The 22,399-nt window shown below is 42.7% G+C and overlaps 9 protein-coding genes across 11 annotated transcripts; 5 read left to right on the top strand and 4 right to left on the bottom strand.

Annotated features, from left to right (window-relative positions):
• The first annotated feature begins 745 nt into the window (after positions 1–745).
• On the top strand, positions 746–1,769 carry LOC108123529 (uncharacterized). Its single transcript, XM_017238753.3, has one exon. It carries the CDS (start codon positions 865–867, stop codon positions 1,468–1,470), a length of 606 nt encoding a protein of 201 aa, XP_017094242.2. The 5' UTR covers positions 746–864; the 3' UTR covers positions 1,471–1,769.
• Positions 1,720–3,155, top strand: Dlish (Dachs ligand with SH3s). Its single transcript, XM_017238752.3, has 3 exons — positions 1,720–1,855; positions 1,991–2,114; positions 2,169–3,155. The coding sequence occupies exons 1-3, from the start codon at positions 1,810–1,812 to the stop codon at positions 3,061–3,063; spliced, it is 1,065 nt and encodes a 354-aa protein (XP_017094241.2). The 5' UTR covers positions 1,720–1,809; the 3' UTR covers positions 3,064–3,155.
• Positions 3,156–3,200: 45 nt separating this feature from the next.
• Snx16 (sorting nexin 16) lies at positions 3,201–4,892 on the bottom strand. The gene is made up of 3 exons (XM_017238751.3): positions 3,915–4,892; positions 3,724–3,860; positions 3,201–3,667 (listed from the first exon to the last, which is right to left on the bottom strand). Exons 1-3 carry the CDS (start codon positions 4,890–4,892, stop codon positions 3,604–3,606), a joined length of 1,179 nt encoding a protein of 392 aa, XP_017094240.2. The 3' UTR covers positions 3,201–3,603.
• A 103-nt stretch (positions 4,893–4,995) lies between these two features.
• On the top strand, positions 4,996–7,050 carry LOC108123526 (ataxin-10). The gene is made up of 3 exons (XM_017238750.3): positions 4,996–5,130; positions 5,187–6,267; positions 6,324–7,050. Exons 1-3 carry the CDS (start codon positions 5,119–5,121, stop codon positions 6,488–6,490), a joined length of 1,260 nt encoding a protein of 419 aa, XP_017094239.2. The 5' UTR covers positions 4,996–5,118; the 3' UTR covers positions 6,491–7,050.
• Positions 7,051–7,153: 103 nt separating this feature from the next.
• LOC108123525 (uncharacterized) lies at positions 7,154–11,215 on the top strand. 3 transcript variants are annotated; one of them, XM_017238747.3, is made up of 6 exons: positions 7,154–7,468; positions 9,363–9,627; positions 9,699–10,376; positions 10,441–10,518; positions 10,567–10,822; positions 10,878–11,215. In XM_017238747.3, the coding sequence occupies exons 2-6, from the start codon at positions 9,447–9,449 to the stop codon at positions 11,029–11,031; spliced, it is 1,347 nt and encodes a 448-aa protein (XP_017094236.2). In that variant the 5' UTR covers positions 7,154–7,468; positions 9,363–9,446; the 3' UTR covers positions 11,032–11,215. The 3 variants fall into 3 exon arrangements, with proteins under 3 accessions (XP_017094236.2, XP_017094237.2, XP_070134103.1); XM_017238748.3 differs by having other exon boundaries at positions 10,588–10,822; XM_070278002.1 differs by lacking the exon at positions 7,154–7,468 and adding an exon at positions 7,514–7,818.
• Positions 11,216–13,878: 2,663 nt separating this feature from the next.
• On the top strand, positions 13,879–15,073 carry LOC108123593 (tRNA N(3)-cytidine methyltransferase METTL6). Its single transcript, XM_017238835.3, has 2 exons — positions 13,879–14,033; positions 14,095–15,073. The coding sequence occupies exons 1-2, from the start codon at positions 14,031–14,033 to the stop codon at positions 14,938–14,940; spliced, it is 849 nt and encodes a 282-aa protein (XP_017094324.2). The 5' UTR covers positions 13,879–14,030; the 3' UTR covers positions 14,941–15,073.
• Positions 14,964–17,901, bottom strand: Hyccin (PI4KA lipid kinase complex subunit hyccin). Its single transcript, XM_017238834.3, has 3 exons — positions 17,742–17,901; positions 17,008–17,684; positions 14,964–16,948 (listed from the first exon to the last, which is right to left on the bottom strand). Exons 2-3 carry the CDS (start codon positions 17,682–17,684, stop codon positions 15,955–15,957), a joined length of 1,671 nt encoding a protein of 556 aa, XP_017094323.1. The 5' UTR covers positions 17,742–17,901; the 3' UTR covers positions 14,964–15,954.
• Positions 17,902–18,056: 155 nt separating this feature from the next.
• On the bottom strand, positions 18,057–19,122 carry LOC108123630 (stomatin-4). Its single transcript, XM_017238879.3, has 3 exons — positions 18,988–19,122; positions 18,402–18,918; positions 18,057–18,350 (listed from the first exon to the last, which is right to left on the bottom strand). The coding sequence occupies exons 1-3, from the start codon at positions 19,094–19,096 to the stop codon at positions 18,086–18,088; spliced, it is 891 nt and encodes a 296-aa protein (XP_017094368.2). The 5' UTR covers positions 19,097–19,122; the 3' UTR covers positions 18,057–18,085.
• Positions 19,029–22,387, bottom strand: PIG-A (phosphatidylinositol glycan anchor biosynthesis class A). The gene is made up of 5 exons (XM_070278709.1): positions 22,186–22,387; positions 21,881–22,126; positions 21,591–21,828; positions 20,622–21,538; positions 19,029–19,156 (listed from the first exon to the last, which is right to left on the bottom strand). Exons 1-4 carry the CDS (start codon positions 22,285–22,287, stop codon positions 20,694–20,696), a joined length of 1,431 nt encoding a protein of 476 aa, XP_070134810.1. The 5' UTR covers positions 22,288–22,387; the 3' UTR covers positions 19,029–19,156; positions 20,622–20,693.
• Positions 22,388–22,399: the final 12 nt, after the last annotated feature.

Here is a 22,399-nt window from a genome sequence, read left to right on the forward strand (position 1 = left end):
TTTTTGTTCGTCCATCAGAGGTCCGAGCAACAATTACCCAGCAGCAGACACAACAGCCACCCGTGATGAGCGGCATCTCATCCATCCACCTCCTGCCCGGCCCTGCCCGGCCCTGCCCGCCCAGCCGCCCCTTTTTTGTGAATGGCATCCGAGGATTGGGGGGAGTGCGCAGAATCCACTCTATCGATTAACTGGGAAAGCAGACAGCTCTCTCCACTAAAACTTGGGATAGGGCATGGGGATGTGTGGCTGTCGATGGTTGGACGGGGGTGGATGTGCATGATGAGGATGAGGATGTGGATGTGGATGAGGATGCGATGCGGATGTGAAATCAACTGCGTAGTAGGCAAAAGTCAAGTTGAAGGGGTGTCTTAGGGGGTGTGGCACCTGCTGCTGTTTTGTTCTACGTTGGATAATTCTGGGGAAACCTAATGCGCAATTTCGTCATGGCGACTTTGGGGGCTTTCGGTGGGGCATGTGCCGAAGTGTAGGTCAGTTTGCACACTTTCGCTGGCTGCCTCTCTTCGTAGTTGGTTCTCTTCGACCCTTATAATCGAAAATTGCATGCAAAAATGTTATCCTTGGCACCAAAATAGTGCAATGCCCCCCACTTTTATGAAAGCTGTCAGGGAATGGGAGTGACGCGAGTAAAGGGAGTACGGATCAAGGACGATGGGGCAGGAAAAATGCGTCAAGTTTAAGCTTCAAATGTCGCTATATATAGTAGACCTTGAAAACTCACTTGTCAAATTTGTTAAACTGAAATACAAGCTCGACACACTTAGTACTTTTATAATATAACGTAATTATTAAACCAAATCAGTCGTATATTTTCCATTTTTGAAATCCTCGTCCAACAACAAGATGATACTTGTGCGTGGCTATTTCGAGATCGCTGAATTGCTGGCCGCCTTCTTTGGCTCTGTGATCTTTTACCTTTCTGGCTTCTACATAGTACCGCTGAAGGACGCCCCTGATCTGTCGACGATTTTGTTCATCCTGTCGGTTGTGCTTCTATTGAACCATGCGAGGGTCAACTTATTTGCGCCTTTAGACGAACTGTGGCGTTTATTTCTGGAATTGGGATGTTTTTATCTGTGCACCCAGTTTATAGTGCTATGCGTGTGGGAGCCATTCCATTTTCTACTGCATGTGCTACGGGATTCCCTAATGAACACTCGACCAGTTTTGAATCTCCTGGTCGATTATCCCAAAGTGTTCGTGTTCCTTCGTCAGGACTGTTGGTACTTTTTGAAGCTGCTTACCGCCATAGCGATCACACTCATGACGGTAAACTTTACTCATGCCTGGGATTATGTGTATGGGCGGCGTCGGTATCAGTACGTGGAACGCGCACTTCGTGATCGAAAATACGTCGATTTTTATAAACGCACTCGTCGGTACATCAATACTAGGATAAAGCCAAGGTGGATACGCGAAGAGCTAAAGAAATCTTTGATAGATTACTAAGAGCTCAAAGTGAATTAATGGTTGGACGAGGTGCAAGGCTATCTTGCACAATGGTCACAGGTGCAGTGCACCCAAATTGAAGGCCCCATTCAAGAACGGCACACGCTTTCTACCGTATTTGCATGCTTGAAAGAACAGAGCTATTTAGACTAAATATCAATAATTATTTAAATTTCGCGCCCTCAACCTTTAACCAATCGATTAAAAAAATCGAAATCACTTGTATCTCATCCCTAGCAAAAGAGAACACCAAACCAAGATCGAGCATAAATAAATAAGTCGAATAAATAGACAAAAAACTTGTGTTTTAAGGTATTTTAGTTAAAAAAGGAACCAAATATGGCTTTCCTTTGCCCTGTGCGTATGCGGCGCGACAAGAAGAAAGGTAAATGAAGATGAAATAATCGGTTCATCAAAATCAAAAGACTTCAATAACAAACTTGTTTCTCGCTGATACACTTATAAAAAACAAGGACTTTTATAAAATAAAAACTAATAATTCTTTTTCTGTAAAATGTAGCCACAAATGCCAGCATAGAACGAGATCTTCCCGCTGTGGGTGGCTTGGGAATGGGACGCATAACTGGCTCATCTAGCATTGAAACCTTAGTAAGAGTAGGAATCGAAAAGGAACACGGTTTAAGGTGCGTATTTCTTTATACTTCAAGAGTTTTATATTTAAATTGTCCTTTTTTCAGTCCCGATTCTAAGATGGTAGTACTGCATGACTTTACACCCTGTGTGGATGATGAACTGGAAGTTAAAAGAGGTCAGCTGGTTAATATTCTGTACAGAGAGAACGACTGGGTCTATGTGATTGGGCAGGACTCTCGCCAGGAAGGTTTCATTCCATTCTCCTATTGTGCTCCATGCAATACTCAGTTGGCGGATCTGGCCGTAAAGAAGAAACTTCCTCGAGATCAATGTCCCGACCAGCCGCAAGATGAAAATCTACCACTCCTGGGCGCAGACAATAAACTGGATGTGCTGTGTGATGAAACCTTGAATGCAGGGTCGGCGAAAAGCATGGAGAATATTCTTCTTGTAGAGCCAGAGTGTACCCCATTCATTAAAGAACCTTCTGGCCGTTGCATTGTTCTATACACCTTCATTGCACGCGACGAGAACGACCTGTCCGTGGAACGTGGCGAATTCGTCACGGTTCTTAATCGCGAGGATCCCGACTGGTTTTGGATAATGCGAAGTGACGGCCAGGAGGGATTTGTCCCGGCCAGCTTCATTTACCCTGCCGACAGTGTGCGTGTCCTGCAGCAACAAAAAGCCACTCTGACAGCTGTCGAGAATATCCTGCAGCAGGGTCAACAAGGTCAGCAGAACCAGCAGCAACAACAGCAACTGGGATTAGGAACAGATGACCTACGCTATCACGGAACGGAGCTTGTGATGCTTTATGATTACAAAGCCCAAGCTCCAGATGATCTGTACCTTTCTGTGCGCCGTGGGGATTGGATATACGCCGATCTCAACAATCAAACCGTAGATGGATGGCTTTGGGCGTATGCTCCCAAGACCAGGAAGTATGGATTTATTCCAAAGGCATATGCTCGACCGCCAGCCATGACAAGCCTTTAAGATGTCAACTTTACTTTAATTTTTTTTAACAAAATCGTATTTGATTTACTTTCATTATCTTAGCATAACGAGGGAGACTGACCAGCCTCTAAGATTGCCTTCCATTGCCTTCAAATTGTTTAGTAAAATAGTGCCACTTTCATTGTGTAATAAATTGTGCCTTAGGTTTATTTTGTATGTGAGCTTGCATAACATATCGTATACACGGGCTAATTTCTGTACTTAATCTAATTAAATATTCCTTAATTATATATTGCCCATAAACGAATATCAAAAATAACTACCATTATACTCCACTTAGTACCAGCATGGGGGCAGCATTTGCTAGCATCTAGGCCTATTTATGAATACTAAAGCACTGAAGGAGCATCAGAGCTTCCCGATATGCACTTGGGTTTGGATTATTGAGTTGGGTTGAGTTGATATGATTGCTTCATATAAGGGGTGCTGGTGCCCAGAGTTATGCTCAGCATAATATTGTGCACTCAGACTCATCCAACTAGACTTGGATCTAGTTTTCTTCTTCGATTATATTAAGGTCTACTTGTCATCCAGACTGCCTTCATTGGCTGAGGAGCAGTGCGAACAGTTAAGGTTTATGTTTCTGAAACAGATTTTTGTTTTAATTAAAGAAAGACCGATTTTCATGCATAAACTTACTTTAAGGTCTCTCTGAGCTGATCTTTTTCGTTAATCTCGTCACGCAATTTCTGCTGCAAACTGAGTATGAGATCGTTTTTATTCTGTATCTGCAGCTTTAAGTGGGTGATAGTTTCCTCCTGGGCCTCAAAAATTGCCTAAAAACATGTGAATTGTAAAATGTGGGTGCAAAAAAGAAGATTTCACCCTACCCGACACTCCTCCATAGACTCTGAGTACGAGGGCGGCTCGTCCAGACAGAAGAACTCCCGCACCAACTTGCATTTTCGCAGCTCCTCCTTGGCCATTACGGAATTTACGAAGATCTGAAGGCCTTGCACGCGATTGTCCAGGAAGACGGCGTTAAAGTTGTCCCCAAACAGTTTCTTCCGCGGTAGAATAAGGTTAACATTTGGAAAAGCCTGCTTGAGTTTTCCATTGAGGCGGACAAAGTCCGTGTACCGGCGCATTACCAGCCAGCAGTCGTTCGTCTCTGGGTTTTCGACGCGCAATTTGTAGACCGTGAACCGTGCTCGTTCTTCCATTACCTCATAGCCGATAATGGGCACCCTGAGCACGGAATTGGGATCAACAGGTGGAGCCGCAGATCCCGAAGATAACGTCATCTGGCTGGCGAACATAGATCGCGAACTTGTCTGGCTGTAGCCAAGACTGCATTCGCTCATTCTGCGGGGTGCTCTACCCTGCACCAGCTCTCCCGATTGGTTTCCATATGAGGATTGTGTCAAGTCCCGATGTGAACGTGCTCCTCCCAGCATTTCTGTTGCAGGAATTCCCGACGGTTCGTAACTGTGTGAGCTAATTCTTTGCAAACACACCTCTGATTTGGCGTTGGCTACGGTTAGAGGGGCTCCCGAGGTAACTACTCCAACATCCCCTTCCGATTTACTGCGCAACAGGCTGCCGTTATTGTTGTTGTTGCTGTACCACCCCAGTTGTCGAAGGTCAGGACACGAGTTGCAGGACCTTCCCAACAACTTTCGCTGTTGGAGCAAGGACTGTTTGCCTAAGCCCCTATTAGAGTTGGCAGTTTTGTTAAGATTTTTTTTCGGTGACGTTGTTGCTTTCTTGAAGAGAGTTGTTGTTGCTGGCGCTGGTGTTCTTAAGTTGTTATTATTGTTAATGTAGCTATTGTTTGTCTCTCTTTTCCGGAGCGCCCGCAGTGACATTGCTTTGTTTGTTTTTATTATTATATTGCATCCAGTCGCTGTAGCTTTGTTTGCTACATGACTTTTTAAATTTATTGCAAAACTTGATCCCTTTTTGTTGTTTTTCTTTCTTTTTCTTTTTTAGCGCGACCGTATTTATGGAGAAGAGAAATTCTGACCTAATTGGATAGTGTTGGTAAGCGGGCAGAGTCTATCGATAACACTTGGCGGAAAACAGCTGTTTGCGATGGCGCATGTGGTAAGATGCATTTTTTTAGTTTAAAATAAACAATAATATTTGTATTATTTTTTCAGCACAGGGAAACCAATGACCTTATAAATAGGCTAGTGTGTTTAAATCCAATTGAAAATGCGGATGAAATCACAGGAATTCTTAAGAGTTTGAGGCTTTTGCTCACCCAAGGCGCAGAAAGCCAAGAAACATTGGCCAGAAATGAAGACTTCGCCAAATTTCTGGATGCTGTGGCTTTCAACCCACAAATGCGCACGGAGCAGCGGATTATTCACAATTTGTCCCTTCAAGTCTTAGCCAACAGTGTAGTTAATAATGAAGTTACCCAAAGTATCACTTGGACACAGCATGGCACAAAAATATCGGAACAAGTTTATGCTCCTCCACTGGGAAGCTCCAATAATGTGCTCCTGATGATCATGTACAATATATACCTTAATGGTAGGGGATTAATAAGCGACCTTGTAGCGCTCCAGACGTGTCTCCGGCTATGGCATGAAATAAACGAGGCACAATGCACATACAATTTTGAGTATCTGCATTTTTTCCTTGAACACTTTATCGTTAAGAATGGCCGTGGTTGCGTGGCATGTTACCAAAAGCTGGAAACAGAAGATCGTGTGTCCTTTTTGGATTATGTAGCTCACTATCTCAGGGAAAACAGTCCAAACGGTGAAGTGACGCTTTTCTTACTGCAGCACTTTGCCAAGGAATTCCGTCTTAAGTCGGATTGTCTCCTGCGGGAGACTCTCAAGCTAAAACATGAGTTGCATCCCCGCGAGGTTCATACTTTGTTGCGAATCATCGCGAGTGCCAGTGGTTCCGAAAAGTATGCCAATGTTTATAGCGCAGATCACTCCCTGTTTATCAACGTGAGTAGTCTGTTGAGATGCGTGGTGGCCGCGGGAAAGGAGCCCGACGGAGGAGGCCTGGACAAACCCATGACCAAGCTAGAGGAAGTAGCCCTTACATCAGGAATCGATGCTGGCTATGAAAAGAAGGTTTCATATGAACTTAAAACTCTACTTGTTCGGTGCACTGCTAACCTGCTTTACGACAACAAGGAAAACAAGGGTTACTGCTTGGATACCCAGCTATTGCCAACCCTTCTGGAATGTACCGTAATGGATGCCCGAAATCCTTGTAAGAACTCTTGAACTTTCTTATATTTTTTCAAAATTAAAATTTTTTTTCTGTAGTAATGCGAGAGTGGAGCATCCTGGCTATACGAAATGCCTGCATCAACTGCCCGGAGGTTCAACAAGTAATTGCTGGACTCACAATGCAGGGTTCAGCTCCTAATGACATCCTCACTGAGCTGAATCTCGATATGGGTGCACTGCGCATTTCGGACAGGCAGCAATAAATTATGTATACACGGATGCAGCTATACAAGGCACGGAACAACCACTGGCTGGCCAACAAGTGGTTAGCTGTCTTTCGCACCACGTCATCCGCTGGCTGCCGCCGTCCATTCGTTGCCCCTTTTTGCGGGCTGAACGATCTGTTAATGGTATGCCAACAGATCCAAAGGCATTCATAAAGGCGTTGTCAACATTTAATGGCATTGCGAGGGAAACGCAAACGGGGGGGGAATTTCGTTCAGCTAGCGTGGCTAGTGAGGATATAAAAATAGCTGCCCATGTACCATGCTCTGTGTATCATTAAAAAAAGAGATGCCTAAATTCATCGAAATTCTAAATTTGTGCACACACTGCCGTAGAGTTGAGTTCATGTTTATGGCGCAATTAAGCAACGATGACGTCTGCCCGCCCGGTTCCTTCGGCAACTTGCTGCAGGTGGCAGCATTGGGCCAGCCCTCTTTTTGGCCCACACCACCACACCACCCTCTCAGATTTGTATAAGTAGAACGATTTTTATGTTTATGCTGGCTAACAATGGACCGTCGTTGCTCACGCAGGCAATCTTTGACTTGGCCCGCTCCCCAGAGCAAGGCAAACCAAAGCAGAGCAGAGGGAAAACAAAGCTGAATGGCATACGAACGACAACCACTAGTGGCCAGTAGCCAGTCAGTCTGTGCTCTGCTTTGGCCAGGAGCAGACGAGCAAGGGAGTCAACGGAACCGTGTACCGTTCGTCGCCTATCCGGACCCAAAATCGCGCTCTTTTATTCCGATTTTTTCGACAGAATTCATTTGGTTCGCGCGCAGTATATTTATTTATTTCGGTTGTTATCGCTGGTCCGTCTCGGTTTTTAGTTGAGAAATTAGCAAAATTTTATTTTAGACCAACCCGCCAGCTCATAAACTCACAAACTAAACAAATTGGTCATAAACAATCAGCTTGGGGCCTGGGATCATTGTTGCAACGCTGCAGATTTAATGGTAAACATTGCATCCGATCTTGGAGCTGAACACACCGCTCTTATATAACCATAAATCAGGATACCTGACAGATGTTAACACTATTTGACATTTTATGGGCCAGTGTGAGATAGTCGGAATCGTCCATAGCTGAGTCCGACGAATTGGCTGGCATTGGCATTATTTATGTGGGGCATTAATTAAATACACATTTCTCAAAATTCGCTTCTTTTTCGCCGGGGTGGAAATTGAATTATACGGCGCATACCAAAAATACAACGGCCAACGGCGGCAAGTAAAACAAAAGCTGAAACACAAAACAAATAAATAAATACGAAGGGAGGCAGGCAGGCAGTCGAGCGGTTATTTGGGTGAGCGTTTTTTTTTCAAAATATAAAATTTCCCCTGTCAAAAGTGTCAATATGCACACCCAAACCTCAACAAGATGTGAATAAATGATGATTCCAACCGATTTGTCAGTCAGAACTCTGACAATGTATCTTTAGTCTCGTCGATGGTCTAAAAATAATGGTCTAACAAAAGAAAATGGTTTCTTGTAATCTCTGTGAAAAAAAACTCTGCAAAAAAAAGTGGCTAAAAAAAAACCAAATAAATAGAAATTCGAAAATCGTGTACGTAGGAAAGTGGCACATCCACTAGAAATTGTTCTTCTCTTGATCGCAATGACGCACTTCATGACGCAACTGTTGCAACTCCCCAACTGCAACTGCAACATCACTTCCAAGAATAGATCGCGGAAGTGGAGAATCTGAAGTGAAGAAGTAAAATCTGGCGCCACATTCATGCAGGAAAATTCTCTTTGGGTTTTCCCCAAAAAAATATTAAAAATGACACTTTTGTTAGCCTAATTATTGTTTTCAAAAGAAAGAAGGAATCACCAAAATAAACGGCATACACATGGCCGACAGTCAGCTCTAACTATATATATTCACAACTATATGGGACTGTTGCACGCATACCCCTTCTATCCCCAACCGGAATCCCTCAATCTTCACCTGCCACTCCACCCAACCATGCGCCCACCCACTCAAATTGGCGCACCTAATTCTCACATATATTCCGCGAAGAGGCAGAACAATTTTAAGAAGGAATTTCGCATTTTGTCATTTATATTTCGCGGGTGTGCTCGCTTTTGAATGTGTCCACTAATTTGCTTAATTTCTGTCAGAAAATCCGTTTTCGAATGGGAATTTCTGGTTGCCTAGACAACATGTAAATAAATATATATAGAGAAAATAAAATAAATTTCTCCAAAGCAGCATAATTGATGGGCACGCTCGTGGGTTGATCCGAATGAACACTTCAAGTTAATGAAATAGTATTCTTTGTCAAGAAAATACATATCTATTTTTTAGTTAAAATTTTAATAAAATATTCAGCTTAAAAACCCAGTTAAAAAATAGCATTTCCATTTCAAGGAATTATAAATTTATCATTGCATATAAATTTTAAACATATATTTCTAGATAATTTTTATTATAAGACTATAAATATTAAGGAATACTTTAAAGTTACACATTTTAGTCCAAAACTGCTGTATAGGTGAAAAAAATTATAGTTAACACATGTTAGAAGTTAAGCATTTCCGTCCAAATGCTTTTATTTTTAAACTATTGTTGTTTTGCCTGCAGCTGTATGTTTTGTATAAAAATAAAATATTGTTTAAATAAGAAAGATCTGGCAGGGGATAGGACAGTCTGCCGGATGGCATGACCATCAATAACGTGTAGGCCCAAAGAAACACCTGACAAACAATTACGAGACCCGTCAATGCCCCACATGTGTGCGATATATCCGCATGACTTCATTTGCCTGGGGAGATATTAAAAGAGTCGGTTAAGTTGCCACAACAAATTACTTCACTAACTCGCACCATTTCCCTCCCATTCCCCAGGAATGCGTGCTGTTCCATGTGTGTGAGGATTGCTCGTTGTCAACGTCCAGAGAGCCATAGAGGGGATTGGAAAGCGGCACAAGAATGAAGCGTGACCTGTCCACATCGACCATCGGCCGCGATGAGGCCAGGCGTCCTCTTATGGAGGCCTACATGTTCCAGCGCCGGGTCCTCCTGGGATGCAGCTTGCTGACGGTGGTATCGCTGCTGATCTGGATAGTGGCGATATCGACCGATCATTGGATAATCATTTCCGGTGGACAAGGTGAGTTGAAACTTTAAAGGATAACCCTTTCCCTTTTTGTATTAAATCATTTATTATCATTTCTCTAAAAGGCATCTTTATTCCGGAGTCAAGAAGATTCTTTATGTCCTCGCACTCGGGATTATGGCGCCACTGCCGGAACACCATTGTTCCCAATGCTCTAAGCAATGCCCAGGTGGTGAGGAACTTCAGTTCCATGTCCTACACGGCGCAGACGAACATCAACGAGGCCAAACGGAATCTCTCGCACATGGACTTCATCAAGGAGTTTGCCAAGGAAAAATTGGACACAGGAGATAATTTCACAGAAGCAGCTAGACGACACATGTTTGCTCATTGGGCACGAGGCGAGGACGAGGACTTCCAGACCCTGCGAAACGCGTTCCGATCCATTGTGATGTCCACCGAAGAGAACCAAAGGCAGATCAATGCCACGGCGAACAAACCTATACCCATTGATCCTTTAGATGTGCAGGGAATTATTAGGAGGAATACATTCGGATCGGCTCTGCAGCGGGTGAAGTACAACAACACCTGGTCCTATTATGTGATACCAGAGGTGGCTCAGTTGGCCATCTTCAGTAACTGGACGAATTATCCTCTGGTGGTGCGGTTGTTGGGTACCTATATCCGGGACATTGGTATTCCCGCTTATGTTCTGAATGACGAGCGGGTGCTTCTAATCTTAGTGCCTCCGCTGCCGCCAAAACGCGGAGGTCAAAGTGCCTATTACAGCTACATCCCGAACCGTAAGATTTAATATAATATAGTCACTAAAAATAAGAATCAAATTTAACCCAATTCTTTCTATAGAACGATGCAAGTATATTGACATGTTCCCCAACTCTAACGCCCTTCGAAATGAGCCTGGATTCGACGACGAGCTATTGGGTAAGTATTCCAAATTGGTACATTTTGGTAACAGCTCCTAATTGGCAGTGGCTTGGTACTTCCTTTCAGACTATATCCGGACGCAGGCGTCCTTTGCCTGCATTACGTTGTTCGTGATGAGCTTGGGGGCAGTGTTCTCCTTCTACACGTTCATGAATCCGCGCTATATGTTCAAGCGACTGGCGGGAGGAATTCACCTGGTTGCAGCATCCACAGCCCTGGTGGTACTCCAGGTACTCTTCTCTTCAATTGACTATACGAAGGATCATCTATTTTACGCGTATCCCGATGGAGCAGAGTTAACGTATGAAACTAATGTGAGATTTATTCTATGATTAATGGGACCTCTTCAATTTCAGCTACGGGTATGGAGTCTTCTTGGCCTGGTTCACTTTTGCGGATAATATTCTATGCGGTGTTATGTTCCTCTGGTACTCGGGCAAGAAAAAAGGCGCCAAGGCGCCCAACGATGAGGTGGCCATGGCGGATGAGCCCACCATCATGGGCAGATAACCTGCCCCAGACCACAATGGGCTTTGATTGACCAAATGCCCATCCAGCGACCAAAGACCAAAGCAATTCTGTTGCTTTTCAGCATACTTTTGTTATTTGTTGTTTTAATAATGGCTGTATTTAAAATGTTCGCTTTATAACTATAAGAATCTCAAGGCAATAAAGCATATATTTTCAGTCAATACTCATCGTCACTAGCTCCATTCAATAATTTTAAGAAATAACCTTCGATCCCAAAGAAAAATGATTCGAAGTATTGTTGATCGATTCTATACCAACTCACAACAAAACTTGGAAGGAATACCTTAAAAGATTTGTAGTTCGATTCTTTATCAATCTAAATCAAAACCTTGAACCAAAAATTTCGACCCAGATTTTTCAAATTTTTCGGATGGAACCCCTGCAAAATCCAGGATTTCCATTTTAGCCCCAAACCAAGTCCATATCTTGGCCAATTTCCATCCGATCCTCGGAAGGAATACCTTAAACGATTTGTAGTTCGATTCTCCTTTAATCTAAATCAAAACCTTGAACCAAAAATTTCGATCCCGATTTTTCAAATTTTTCTGATGGACCCCCTTCAAAAAACCAGGATATCCATTTTAGCCCCAAACGAGGTCCATATCTTGGCCCATTTTCATCCGATCCTTGAGAGGAGTACCTTAAACGATTTCTAGTTGGATTCTGCTTCAATCTGCATCAAAACCTCAAAACGAAAATTTCGATCCCGATTTTTCAAATTTTTCTGATGGACCCCCTTCAAAAAACCAGAATATCCATTTTAGCCCCAAACGAGGTCCATATCTTGGCCAATTTTCATCCGATCCTTGAGAGGAGTACCTTAAACGGTTTGTAGTTGGATTCTGCTTCAATCTGCATCAAAACCTCAAAACGAAATCATATCTCATATCAATCATATCAATCATATCTTGGCCAATTTTCATCCGATCCTTGAGAGGAGTACCTTAAACGATTTGTAGTTGGATTCTGCTTCAATCTGCATCAAAACCTCAAAACGAAAATTTCGATCCCGATTTTTCAAATTTTTCTGATGAAGCCCCTTGGAAAATCCAGGATTTCCATTTTAGCCCCAAACGAGGTCCATATCTTGGCCAATTTTCATCCGATCCTTGAGAGGAGTACCTTAAACGATTTCTAGTTGGATTCTGCTTCAATCTGCATCAAAAACTCAAAACGAAAATTTCGATCCCGATTTTTCAAATTTTTCTGATGGACCCCCTTCAAAAAACCAGAATATCCATTTTAGCCCCAAACGAGGTCCATATCTTGGCCAATTTTCATCCGATCCTTGAGAGGAGTACCTTAAACGATTTCTAGTTGGATTCTGCTTCAATCTGCATCAAAACCTCAAAACGAAAATTTCGATCCCGATTTTTAAAATTTTTCTGATGGACCCCCTTCAAAAAACCAGAATATCCATTTTAGCCCCAAACGAGGTCCATATGGAAAATCCAGGATTTCCATTTTAGCCCCAAACGAGGTCCATATTTTGGCCAATTTTCATCCGATCCTTGAGAGGAGTACCTTTAACTAATTGTAGTTGGATTCTGCTTCAATCTGCATCAAAACCTCAAAACGAAAATTTCGATCCCGATTTTTCAAATTTTTCTGATGAAGCCCCTTGGAAAATCCAGGATTTCCATTTTAGCCCCAAACGAGGTCCATATCTTGGCCAATTTTCATCCGATCCTTGAGAGGAGTACCTTTAACTATTTGTAGTTGGATTCTGCTTCAATCTGCATCAAAACCTCAAAACGAAAATTTCGATCCCGATTTTTCAAATTTTTCTGATGAAGCCCCTTGGAAAATCCAGGATTTCCATTTTAGCCCCAAACGAGGTCCATATCTTGGCCAATTTTCATCCGATCCTTGAGAGGAGTACCTTAAACGATTTCTAGTTGGATTCTGCTTCAATCTGCATCAAAAACTCAAAACGAAAATTTCGATCCCGATTTTTCAAATTTTTCTGATGGACCCCCTTCAAAAAACCAGAATATCCATTTTAGCCCCAAACAAGGTCCATATCTTGGCCAATTTTCATCCGATCCTTGAGAGGAGTACCTTAAACGATTTCTAGTTCGATTCTCCTTCAATCTAAATCAAAACCTTGAACCAAAAATTTCGACCCAGATTTTTCAAATTTTTCTGATGGAACCCCTTGCGAAATCTACGATTTCTATTTTAGCCCCAATCCAGGTCCATATCTTGGCCAATTTCCATCCGATCCTTGGAAGGAATACCTTAAACGATTTGTAGTTGGATTTTTATTTAATCTGCATCAAAACCTCAAAACGAAAATTTCGATCCCGATTTTTCAAATTATTCTGATGAAGCCCCTTGAAAAATCCAGGATTTCCATTTTAGCCCCAAACCAAGTCTATATCTTGGCCAATTTCCATCCGATCCTCGGAAGGAATACCTTAAACGATTTGTAGTTCGATTCTCCTTCAATCTGCATCAAAACCTTACATCAAAAATTTCGATCCAGATTTTTCAAATTTTTCTGATGGAACCCCTTGGAAAATCCAGGATTTCCATTTTAGCCCCAAACCAAGTCCATATCTTGGCCAGTTTTCATCCGATCCTTGGAAGGAATACCTTAAACGATTTGTAGTTCGATTCTTCTTCAATCTAAATCAAAACCTTGAACCAAAAATTTTGACCCAGATTTTTCAAATTTTTCTGATCAAAAAATATTTTCCTTGCAAAATCTAGGATATCCAATTTAGCCCCAAAATCTAAAATCTGAAAGCTAAAATCGTTGTCAATATTATTTCTACATATTGATTTCGTTGAAAACTTATTGTTGTTTTCGCTTTCCTTATTTTTAAACCGTATATCCGTTGAACAATTATCCATCCATTGACCCCCATGAAAAATATTCGGCCGACTACTATGTCATTTAGTGTGACCTTATTCTATACTCATTGTTTACCTGCTGATTTGATATAAAACGTAAAAATAAAGAAAAGTGTTTAATGGTAACATAAACAAAATCATTTTAGTTTCGCAAACATATTGTAAACCCCAAAACTTTTCAAGGATCCCCTCGAACCAGATGTATTCACCACAAAAACTAAGGAACTCACACCGGCGGAGAAGCAGAAGCTGGAGGAACAAGACAAACGTGGTCTCGTCTCCGAGTTCAAAGCCAACAAACTAGAAATTGACGCTCAAAGAAACTGGGATATATTTTACAAACGAAATGAAACCAGGTTTTTTAAGGACCGACACTGGACAACGCGGGAGTTCCAGGAGTTGCTGGACCAACCGGAGACTGAAGGCGGGAAACGAAATCTGTTTGAAGTTGGATGCGGGGTGGGAAACCTCGTGTTCCCCCTTTTGGAGGAGCAAAAGAATTACAAGAATAGTGGCGATAGGTTCTACTTCTATGCCTGTGACTTCTCTCCCAGAGCTGTTGATTTTGTGCGCTCAAATCCGCTTTACGATCCTGAACAGATTACAGCCTTTCAGTGCGACATAACCACACAACAGGTGCATGAGAATATTGCGCCCGGAAGCCTTGATGTGTGCACTTTAATATTTGTGCTGTCGGCCATTCATCCGCATAAGTTCCAGGACGTAGTAGTGAACCTTTGGAAGCTACTCAAGCCGGGAGGCCTGGTGCTTTTTAGAGACTACGGGCTGTACGATATGGCCCAACTACGTTTCAAACCAGGCAACAAGATATCAGATAACCTTTACGTGCGACAGGATGGCACTCGTAGTTACTTCTATTCCGAGCAGGAAGTAGCCCAGCTATTCGTGGAGAACGGCTTTGAGGTAATCACTAATGCCTACGTCCATCGGAGGACCCTCAATCTGAAGGAAGGTATCGATGTGCCTAGAATCTTTCTGCAAGGCAAGTTTCGAAAGAAATCGACGTGACCACCAAGGACAATGACCATCAGTTACGTATTTAGTTGTATTTATTTTAAATCAATAACATGGTTCAAGTCAACGTTCAATAAATATTTGTATGTATATATTAGTTTACACATGTATACATATATGCTAATAAGTGACAGAACTAAATTCCATTTACATTGCCTGGACCCAACTCTGTTTGAATGTACAGTAGATATCGAATGTGTGAGCAATCATGCTGCTTACTTAAAACAAGTGAAATGCATCGCGATTCATGTACGTTCATTATTTTCACCGAAAATGGGACATACAATAGCCCCAATCGAATTATTTGCATGCAAACGATGTCTACCGAGCGGTTCCGAGTGTATACGTATTGTATATATAATTTGTAATTGTTGTGACGTCCTAGCAACACTTAGCCTAACCAACAATTGGGATTGGAATACAATAATACAGGCGAACAACTAAGAGAACCCATCAAGTTTAACAAATTCAAACGATCCTTAATTGCTAAATTCAAATCTTTCTCCTCGCCCCGATTATGTTCGGTTAATACACAGCGGTAGGTGGCGAATATATGTGTATATAGTAGGGTGGGTGAACTTTTGGGTTGATAGGGAATCTTTGCTGATGCAAGTAATCTTTGGTAATCATACTTAGTAATCTTAATCACTAATATCAATGTATAGTTACATAGTTATGTTACGGAAAATATTTGAAAAAGCTCCTGTAGTCTATTTATCCTAAATATTCTTTAAATTCATATCGCAAAATCAATGGAGGTTTTAGGTTTGCTATTGATATGAATAAGTGGAAAAGTTATTTGGCATATATGTATTTAAAAAAATTTTAAATGTGCGAATTAATAGATGATTTTTGAGAAAGATGTCTTGGAAAATACGATAGATTACGTTGCTTGGCATAGATTTTCTTTCTGGAAACCCACCCACCCATCTTGTAATTGTTGTAAACGTATATATACTTGATACTTGGATTTGGCTAATCACCCGACGAACAAGGCGATTGATTGCACTACTCCACCAAACTATGTTCGGCCAGCTTGCCACCGTTGCTGCTGCTGTGACCAAGCGGCGCCAATTCAATGCTAGAGTCAAAGCTCTTGGTGAGCAGATCACTGCTGGTCACAGAGTTGGTGGTGCTGCTCAGCGGAGGCAGGTTACCGGTAGTATTTCCCCCCAGAACACCATCGTTCAGGTCGCTGTCTACGCTAAAGCTATTGCTGTTACTTCCGCCATTCTCGTTAATCAGCGAGAAGGTCTGCATCGGCAAAACATCGCCGGTGGGTGGTTGCTCCTGGATGCTGGAGTTAGCAAGATTTGCGTTGGGCTCTGCCTGGAGCTGGAGCAATGAGTTGCGCTGCGTATGCTTATCGAATTTACGCTGTGGCGGCTTAGGCGGCTCCTTATCCTTTTCCTTCTCTTTTTCCTTGTCCTTGGACTTTTTGAATCCGGCAATTAGCGCCTTGTGCGCTTGTGCCTTAATGCCTTCCATGCTAGGCCGCATAATAGAAGTTCGCGTACCAGAGCTCTCCTTTTCCTTGGTAGATGGTGACTCCTTTGAACCCGGTTCTGCTTCCTCCGATACACTAGCTAACTGTTGTGGCGCCTGCTGCATGGTGAGGTCCTGCACCTGAATGGGAATGTCATCGGGCAGCTTTTTCGTGCGGAAGGAGGCGTTCGTGATCATCGACTTGGAAACTGATGTGGTCACGGTATTAGTGGCTGGAGTCAGAGCCACACTCAATCCCATAGGCCCGTCATTGGGTTGACCGGAAGGATTGGCGTGGAGCGAGTTGCGCACCGCACTGGTTACCAAAATCAATTCGGTGTACATCTCATAGGTAGCGCGGTTGTGTATATCGTCTAGCGTCTGAATGGCTATCGTTCCATAACCATTGAACATTGCAAAGTAGATGGCGTGCACCAGTTCGATTAGAAAAGAGGCAGACAGTGGAATGCGTGGCGAGGAAGGCTTGGGAAAGGGAGCACCTGTGGCTGGATCGGCCCTGCAAGTAAGCGTTACCTCAGTAAACTATAACACAAGGTTTCATAGGGTTTACCATACCCATAACTCATCCTATGGCCATGCCCAGACTTGGTAGTGAATCCCTGGTTCACCAACTGTGATGTTACCCGGCAGAGGTGAAGCAGCGAGGACTTCTGTGTCTGGCTTACTTGCTGGTTGTAACAAAACAACAATGCCGTAAGGATGCGCATTCGATTCTGAGCATGGATCGTCTCGATGCGTTGGTGAGGACCCCACTTGACCTCCCGATTGCAGTTCTCCTCCCAGCGGCGTAAATCAGTCATGGGCAGGTTCTTCAGCTCGTGGTAGACCGACACCTGAGCAAGGATCGGCATGCGGAAAGCCACTATCCGCTGGCCGCCGTCGTCGGTAGACACCTCGCCATTGTAAATGCAGATGAGCAGCGTTTCAACACCGCGGGCGGCTTTCTTGTCACCACCAGCCACTGCGTGGAGGTAAGTGTATACCAGCACTGGGATGAACTGCAGGGGAAATTTGTGTAGCGCCAGCTCTGGAGAACGATAGAAGGCCAGTAACTGCTGGCAAATGTCATGAAGCAGCGCTTCATTACCCCGCTGCCTTTCATTGAAAATGGTAAAGATGGCCTCGGCGATTTCAGGGTCCGTTTCATGCTCCACGGCAAACGCCTCCGCCTCTGCTGGCTGCCCCCTCGTTCGCTGGTAATCCGCCAGCCAATCCCTCACCAGTTCGGCCATCTGAAAAGGTTAACAGTCCGAAAAGCGCTACATGTGAAAACTTCCATCACAGCTTACCTTGACCAGGGTCCAAACTGGGATTCTAGCAGCGCAGGAGGTCCAATCAGTCACCTGGGTTCGGATTTTCCAACGGATTATGTGGTGTCAATGGTTAATTAGTTTATCACCCGTCTGGTGTCCGCTAATGTTCAATGTGCCCAGATGTGTACGGTATTAAGTCACCAAATCTTTGCGGAAGCTGGTCTCCTTAAATTTTATTGTCAGCCTTGCCACCCAATCTTGTTTTCAAAAATTTAACTTTTTTAAAAACAGTGTTAATTTTTAACATAATTCTAATTTAATGCAAAGAAAGGAAAGGAAAAATATATTATATATTATATATTTTTAGAAACTTCTTATGATCATTTCATCATCCGTTTTACAATATCTACTGGAAAGGGAAACACGTAAGACCTGGTATTGTCGTTGCAGATGGTGTTTAGGGTCTGAAGATAGCGAAGTTGCAGGGCAATGGGATTGGTCTCCATTATGTCGGCAGCCTCCTTCAGAGCACGCACTGCATCGCGTTCTCCTTGGGCGGCAGCCACTTTGGCCTTTGCCTCTCGCATAGCTTCCTGTTCGACTGCCAGGGCACGCTTTAACTGATCCGGTATGCCTATCTCCTTACTGATAGAAATACGAGATTTATTTAAGCGATACTGAGATGAGATTACTTACATTTCCACCCTCTCCACACGCACTCCCCACGGCTCGGTGGAGTTGTAAAGAATGGCCTCAATTTGGTAGGAAAGGTACTCTTTGGAAGCAAGAAGATCCATCAGTTTGAGAGTGCCGGCCACGTTCCGGAGCGTGGTCATCGCTAGCTTTTCCGTGGCTTCCGTAGGATCGAAAACCTGAAGCAAAGCGTCAATAGGACTTTTGATACTGTAGTAAACAACTCCATCGATATTGATCGTGACCATGTCTTTGGTAAGAATTTCCTGCGTATCCAGATCAAATGAAGTGGTGCGAAGGTCTACAATTCGCAGGGTATCAATGCAGGGTAGGTAAAAAACAACACCAGGTCCACATGGTGGCTTTGGACGTAGACGACCAAGACGTAGGATCACTCCTCGTTGGAACTCAGACAGGATTCTGAGGCAAACGAAAAGCGAAATCGGAAATGTAACGATTGCCAGAATAAGGGACATAACGTATAGTGTCTTTTCCGCGCGGTTTGGGGGAATATCTTCGCCTAAATAAAAAGTGAAGTAGGCTGTTGAAAAAAAAGAAATAAAAAAAAAGTATCTTAATGTGGACTTACTGGTTTTTACATTTCGTTGTGGCTGCAGAGATTCATCTTGAAAGGCCGCGGTGGAACCCGAACCCTCCACTACCGCTCCAGTTTGGGCTTGCGTGGAAGAAGTGTTCATAACAACGAATTTGGTAGACAGTTCAAGCTAACAGTGTATTCTACTACAATTTAAGGCAGTATACAACCACTAACCATACAGCATATAGACAACCCATTTCATACAACGAAAATGGACGCGAAAATTTCTTGCTACAGGCCCCAGCAGGCCCCAGAGCGGATTTCTTACGCTCTCTTACGCTCATCGTTCGTTCATCTTACGCTCATTCTCGCATTAAATGTTTTCTGTTTCTCAGTCTCTAAACGGAGCGCGATGAAGAAGGTTGGCCTGCGCTTCGGTTGATCTTTGTATGTATGCGTGTCACACATTCACATACATGGGTGTATGTGTGCGTGCGATTTCGTTTCGAAGCCAGCGCACAAAATTTTGATTTTTCTTACTTTTAAGGCTTGCTACCCTAACAAAATTCGGGTATTCGTTATTTGATGAAATGACGAAAGAAATTATATTATTTTGTATATTATATTTTTTTATTATTTCAGCATACATTTTTAATTTATTTAGGAATAAGATTAAGTGTTAGTAGTAAAATGTTTTCTGTATATATATTTTTACGAATCATTAAAAATCAATATACTGAGAAAGTGTCAGAGTATATTTCGGTCGGAGTCACTTAAAGCGCCGATTGCTTTTAAGTTTTTGTTGTTCTGCAAGAGGCTTGTGCATGCCTACTCTAACGATGGAATGATTTTTAGGGGAGGGTGAAGACGGGTGAAGAATTAAATTACTTTTTAAAGTTATTATATATAAGGAAATATATATAAGGAAATTATTAAATTAACGACAATAATTTAATTAAATCTCACAATAACCCAAAATATAATAACAAGTGCCTGAAAAATTGTAAACAAAAAAGGTAAACAAGTCCATCAGCTGTTTTCGTGTCTTCACCCTCCCCTAAAAATCATTCCATCGTTAGAGTAGGCATGCACAAGCCTCTTGCAGAACAACAAAAACTTAAAAGCAATCGGCGCTTTAAGTGACTCCGACCGAAATATACTCTGACACTTTCTCAGTATATTGATTTTTAATGATTCGTAAAAATATATATACAGAAAACATTTTACTACTAACACTTAATCTTATTCCTAAATAAATTAAAAATGTATGCTGAAATAATAAAAAAAAATAAAATAAAAAATAATATAATTTCTTTCGTCATTTCATCAAATAACGAATACCCGAATTTTGTTAGGGTAGCAAGCCTTAAAAGTAAGAAAAATCAAAATTTTGTGCGCTGGCTTCGAAACGAAATCGCACGCACACATACACCCATGTATGTGAATGTGTGACACGCATACATACAAAGATCAACCGAAGCGCAGGCCAACCTTCTTCATCGCGCTCCGTTTAGAGACTGAGAAACAGAAAACATTTATTGCGAGAATGAGCGTAAGATGAACGAACGATGAGCGTAAGAGAGCGTAAGAAATCCGCTCTGGGGCCTGCTGGGGCCTGTCGCAAGAAATTTTCGCGTCCATTTTCGTTGTATGAAATGGGTTGTCTATATGCTGTATGGTTAGTGATACAACTTTTCAACCAGTTTGTGAGGATAAATACTTAAAATTATTTAATAAAAAAGATTTATTTGGCTTTGCTAGCTGGGCAGACGCTGCATATCTTGAGCTGGCTCGACGCGATTTCGCGGACGCCAAAACTCTAGTAGGCGCATAAGGAAGTGGGCGACTACAAAGAAGACAAGGAACCAGGAACCATGCTGCCACACTGCAACAACCAGCTCGCTGGTAGTGAAAGATCGTTCTTGGAGAACCCGATTGTAAACCTTTACCGTACGTAACGCCACATCCTCCCAGTTGTATAGAGTTTCGACCAACTCGTTGCATCGGTAGGGGCATAAAATTGGTTTTAGGTGATTGGTCTGACCTTCCAGTGAATCGTCGATAGATTGGGATACATCTGCTTCTTTTTTTCGTCGATGTCTCCGCTTTCCACGACAGTTGTCTCCTGATTCCAAATGGCCATTGGCTGGGTTAGGGTTAAGCGTCTTAAAGCCATTCTTTCGGTGTCTTTCTATTGCTACTAGTATCCCGCTGTAAATGGCATCAATGTCAGGTTCCGCCAGAAAAATTAAACTTTGAGGCAACACCTCTGGAATGCCGCCGACGCTTGTCGACACGACCTGAAGACCGCAAGAAGCAGCCTCCACAATTGCCATGCAGTAGGCCTCAGTCAACGAAGTATTTACAAATATATGGCCACGAACTAGAATATCGCGAACTTTGGCATGTTCCACGGCACCAACCATCTCTACCCTGTCTTGCATGTTTGTCTTTTCGCGAATCTCCTCCAATAAATCGCGTTTTGGTCCATCGCCGACTATTATAAAATGCACATTGGGAGTGTTTTTGAAGCGGGGAATTACTCCGGCCAGAAGATCAATTCCTTTACGGTATACAAGTCGTGACGCCACAACGATGTTAACTAAAATAATATTTGTTTTAACGTATATTAATTAATAAAATAAAATTCGTACTTCTATCATTGCTTGGGCGCTGACTAGGGTCTGGTGTGAACAGAGCAGTGTCCACCGCATTTGGTATCACTGATACGCGATGTTTAGCCACCTTGGCTCTAAGTACAGTGTTTTCCTTGCCAATATGAGAGACACAAATGGCGTGGTTGACCATGCTTAAATTGACCTCAAGCAGATTGTTTGTCAGGGCCGCCGACAAATCTGCGAAGCCAAATAAACTGTGATCGGTGAAAACAGTCTGCAAAAAATGGGAGTTATTTCATCGATCCATAATGACTATTATTTCCCACCTTAAGACCTAACAATGATCCCACCATCAACGCCTCGTGGGCCAAGGCGCTGAAGGCCGAATGCCCGTGGACCACGTCAACCCGTTCTCGGAGAAGGACCGCTCGTAGAATTGGCACATTGCATACAGCGGTTGGCAGGATACACTGGTTGTAACACACTTTAATGGGAAGATAGTAGACCTTTAAGCCGCCAGTCACGTAACGTATTCCATTGCAGTCTCCATAAGAGTGCGTCAGCACCACAACCTTAAATAATAAGAGAATAATTAGTCGAAGAACAATTTCAACAAAGTTTTATGGAGCACCTTATGGCCCAATCTGAGCAGCATTTGCGAGAGATTGTAAACATGTTCCTCGACGCCTCCGATGCTCGGATAAAAGAAGTCCGACGCCATGCATATGCGCATCTTTCTATGTTCCTTTTATTAATCCTAGGGGACTTTGACATTCCACACAAAAGAGGTAAACATGCAAAAATATAACAATAATAACCGAAATGCAGTACGTCTGGCAGTGTTG

The sequence above is a fragment of the Drosophila bipectinata genome, chromosome 2R (genome assembly GCF_030179905.1).
Source record: "Drosophila bipectinata strain 14024-0381.07 chromosome 2R, DbipHiC1v2, whole genome shotgun sequence".
Lineage (NCBI taxonomy): Eukaryota > Metazoa > Arthropoda > Insecta > Diptera > Drosophilidae > Drosophila > Drosophila bipectinata.